Raw genomic sequence first — 4,594 nt, 5'->3', positions numbered from 1 at the left:
CACACACTCTCTCTCACTCACTCACTCACTCATTCTCTCTCTCTCTCTCTCTCTCTCTCTTGACCTGTCATTGTGTGTTTGCTTGGCCTTTTGCATCTGGATAGTAAAGTTGAAAATGAAAGCGATGATTCAGTCCTGAATTCCTGAGAATTTCCCAACATGGAATGAGCCAATACTGATCTCAATCAATTTGTGTGTGTATGTGTGTGTGTGTGTGTGTGTGTTATTCTGGTAGACATGGATCAAGGAGCCATGAAGAAGATCAGCTCCATGTTCTCCACACTTCAGGAGAAAAGAGCATTATGAAATATTTAAACAAAAATATTTTATAATAAAAATTAATTTAATATATAAAATATATGTATATAAATATACACATAAATAAAAACACAATTTATATATGTAGTTGTAATTTAATTTGTCATTTCATTTTTGTATGGTTCAAAAATATTAAAAATATTCATACATAAATTTGTATATTTAATAAAGCAGTACGTTTTAACATATCATACTTAATTAAAATATAATTATAATAATTAAATGTAATTTAATGCATCTATGTTTATATATATTTATATGTTTTTCATTAACACTAAATATAGATTTTTAACAAATATTGACCTTTTTTGCATTTAAAAAAAAATATATATTTAAAATGAATAAACACATATAAAATATGCATTTCTTTGTGATTTTAATCTTTGGCAGTGTGAGCAGAGGAGGTTTTGTCAGTTTTTCAGAGATGGTAAACAGAAGTCTGCTGCTGAAGAGTTGACGGGTTTGTGTCTGTGTTTCTGATGAAAGTCACGGCACACTGAGCCTCTATAATGCGATGCATGTATGAATTGAACATTGAACGTGAAAAATGAGCTGATGAGGAGTTTTCTGTTCTCTAATGTCTGATATGTGAGCATGTTGCTGTCAGATGTTCCAGTGTTGTTTCCTCTGAGGTTTCCAGCACAAAGCGTGTCTGTGATCATCTCACCTCCTCATTGTTCTGCCTGTGGTTTGTCAGTGGTGTGTTTCTCAGAAGAGTCTGTCGTTAAATGTCATGTGTGTGTGTGTGTGTGTGTGTGTGTGTGTGTGTGTGTGTGTGTTCAGAGCGCAGCTCCTCGGATCCTGGCGTGTATCCGGCCGCGGCGCCTCCTGTAGGACGCAGTCACACGGGTCAGCTCTTCTTCGAGTATCTGCTGGTGGTCAGTCTGAGGAAGAAGAGGAACGAGGAAGATTACGAGCCCCACATCACCTACCAGTTCCCCAAGGTCAGACCAGTGAGTGTGTGCGTGTGTGTGTGCGTTAAAAGTACTGACTGTATTGTGTGTGTGTGTGTGTGTGTGTGTGTGTGTGTAGCGTGAGGTAATGGAGCGTCTGCAGCGCGAGGAAGAGGAGAAGTGCATGAAAGCCGCTCATCTCTTCTGCTTTCCAGAGGGAATCAACTGGGCTCCTCTGACAGAATACAGGAGGTACACACACACACGCACACACGCACTCACACGCACACACACACACACACACACACACACACACACTCTCTCTCAAACATACACGCTCACACGCACACACTCGCACACACACGCACTCACACTCGCACACACACACTCACACTCTCCACACACACACACACACACTCACACTCACACACACACACACACTCGTCCGGTGCGACACTTTCACCTCTGCTGTAACCACACACATGCATCATTTCACATTTGTGCACATTGAATCTGATGGAAACAGCAAACAAACGCCTGCAGGAGCTGCGAGGTTCAGGCGTTCATCAAACACGACTGACTCTTATTTCCGTTAATGATTTCAAAGAAACAAAACTGATGGAACCAAACATTAAGTCATTAACACAGCAGATGTGAAGAATCATGAATCACTCGAGTAGAAAACCACAAACTTTCTCTCTGAATCATTCTCTGACTGTGAATCTCTGAATGACTCTCCCCACCCCGAACAACTCTATAATATATAAATGATTTTTTTGAACATTTATAACAGCCCAAGCAGACCTATATACATATAGAATGCTGCACCAAACAAATTCCTAAGGGGTAACATGTAAACAATAAACCAACTCTATAGCGGATTCTAAGTGATCAAGGGCTTAGGACGTTCCAGTTCAGCCCATTGCAAGGGTTCCGCCAGTAGTGTGCACTCATGCAACGTAATCAATGACGTACAGCCGAGCAAACGAGACGGAGGGAAGTTAGCGAGTGAAGGGCATAAAAAACTGGAATGCAGCCTCTGAATGACTCTCTGAGTGAATCTCTGATTGACTCTCTAAGTGAATCTCTGAGTAAATCTTTGAGTGAATCTCTGAATCATTCTCTATCTGACTCTCTGAGTGAATCTCTGAGTGACTCTGAGTAAATCTTCGAGTGAATCTCCTACCGACTCTCTGAATCATTATTTATCTGACTCTCTGAGTGAATCTCTGAATCATTCTCTATCTGACTCTCTTGGTGCATTCCAAACGGGATATATCGCCCTCCGAAGGGCACTTCGGAGTGAAAACAATCATGGCCGCCATATTGAAGGGTCGTTCCAAACCGAAGTGCTCACAACTGGCCACTTCAAAGGGCCCTTCGGAATGAAGGATTTCGAAGGGTACAACTGATGGACACTTCGGGCTCCCATGATCCTTTGCGCAGATTCTTTGCATGATGACGGTGCCTCCGTGTGGGCACGGGATGATGATGCAGAAGGGCACTTCAAGAAACAGTTGTTTGGTCCCCTACTCCCTTCAACCCTTCGAAGCTCTCACTCCGGAGGGTAAACCCTTTGAAGGGATTAGAGCATAGGGATGAGCCCTTCCGAATGGAACGCAGGGTCTGAATCATTCTCTGACTGTGAATCTCTGAATGACTCTCTGAATCATTCTCTATCTGACTCTCTGAGTGAATCTCTGACTGACTCTGAGTGAATCTCTGAATGATTCTCTGAGTGAATCTCTGGCTGAATCTGAGTGAATCTCTGAGTGAATCTCTGACTGACTCTGAGTGAATCTCTGGCGCTCTGACAGTGTTTTGCGGTGTTTAAAAGCGCAGCAGTGTGTGTTACTGTTGAAGATCAGAGGACTGTGTGTTGGTGTAACGCTGATGATTGGTTGACTCTCTGCAGCGAGACGTTCTCGTTCGTTCTGACTGAAGTGGATGGCAGCCGAAGGAATGGATACTGCAGGAGACTGCTGGTGAACTTCAGCATTGTCGTAGTTGTTATTTTAAATACTCTGTAGTAGTTAGTAATTATAATAATTAAAAGTAAAGAAAATGTTTATAATAATTTTTTTTTTTTTATAATTACAATGTTAGTCATGTGTTTTTAATCAAGTTTAATTAGAATATTTATTCTTGTATTAAAATGTAATACAAGAAATGTATTATAATACATTTCTTGTATTAAAATGTAATACAAGAAATGTATTATAATACTTACAAATATTACAATTAAAAAAATATTGAATATGTAATTAATATGATTTTACATACATTAAATATTCTATAGTTTTTAGTAATTATAATAATAAAAAAGATTTAAAGGTTTATAGTGAGAGAATATTTTCATCAATTTATAATAATAATGTTAGCTATGTTTTTTATAATTATTAATTCGAATATTTATACTTGATATGAAATATTTCAGAATATTTAAAATACTAAAAGTTTAAGAATATTGAATATATTTAATTTATGTTTTATTAAATAGCTTACAGTATTTGGTAATTCTTTTTTTATTCAATACTCTATAGCGTTTAGAAATAGTTCGATAATAAGAAATTATTGAAAAGATTGAAAATAAGAAAATATTTATAATGGAAAACATGTTTATCATTTTATTTTATGTAAAATATCACACATTTAAGAACTATTTAATATAAAATATTCAATATTTAAATGATATGAAATATTTGTAATGGAAAACATTTTTCATAGTAGAATTAAAATGTTAATAATTTGTTCTTAATATTTAATAAAACAATTTAAAATACTAAATAAATATTAATTACTACTAATAATTAATAAGTATTAACTATGAAATAGTTTAGAATATTTATAAACATTAAAAATGTAAACATTTTTAAATACTTCTAATAATTCATAATTATTAAATATGAAATAGTTTAGAATATTTATAAACATTAAAAAATAAAAAAAAATTGTAATAAATTGAAGTTGTAATGATGTAAAAAGTTGTAATATTTGACATATATATATTAAATATAATATTTAGTGATTACAATTACTGAAAATAAAGAAAAAGTGTTTATAACGAAAAACTTTTTTATCATTTTAATGTTTTTAGCCGGCCGGCTGCGGCGCTCGTGTTCCGGAGGCGTACTGCATCATCAGCCGCATGGCGTGTTTCGGACTCTTCTCAAAGGTGAGGACACACACACACACGCACTCTTACCATTACACACACACATTCACTCTCTCCTACGCAAACACTCTTTTGCGCGCACACTCACACACACACACACACTCTCTCTCGTGCACTCTTGTGTACACACACACTCACTTTCTCTCGCGCACTCTTGTGCGAACACTCTTGCGTGCACACTCTCTCTCTCACACACACACACACTCAC

The 4,594-nt window shown here is 36.6% G+C and overlaps 1 protein-coding gene across 1 annotated transcript in view; it reads left to right on the top strand.

Moving 5' to 3' along the window:
• Positions 1-759: 759 nt before the first annotated feature.
• LOC107667626 (DENN domain-containing protein 2D-like) overlaps positions 760-4,594 on the top strand; it is a 16,424-nt gene continuing 12,589 nt past the window's right edge. Inside the window, exons 1-4 of the mRNA XM_016459344.1 lie at positions 760-1,271; positions 1,351-1,463; positions 3,127-3,196; positions 4,309-4,386. Of these exons, the coding sequence (XP_016314830.1) occupies positions 1,047-1,271; positions 1,351-1,463; positions 3,127-3,196; positions 4,309-4,386 (486 nt within the window). The 5' untranslated portion in view covers positions 760-1,046. The remainder of the gene's footprint in view (positions 1,272-1,350; positions 1,464-3,126; positions 3,197-4,308; positions 4,387-4,594) is intronic.

Source organism: Sinocyclocheilus anshuiensis, unplaced genomic scaffold (genome assembly GCF_001515605.1).
Source record: "Sinocyclocheilus anshuiensis isolate Anshui unplaced genomic scaffold, SAMN03320099.WGS_v1.1 scaffold1799, whole genome shotgun sequence".
Classification (NCBI taxonomy): Eukaryota; Metazoa; Chordata; class Actinopteri; order Cypriniformes; family Cyprinidae; genus Sinocyclocheilus; species Sinocyclocheilus anshuiensis.
This window is presented reverse-complemented; position numbering and strand designations above follow the sequence as displayed.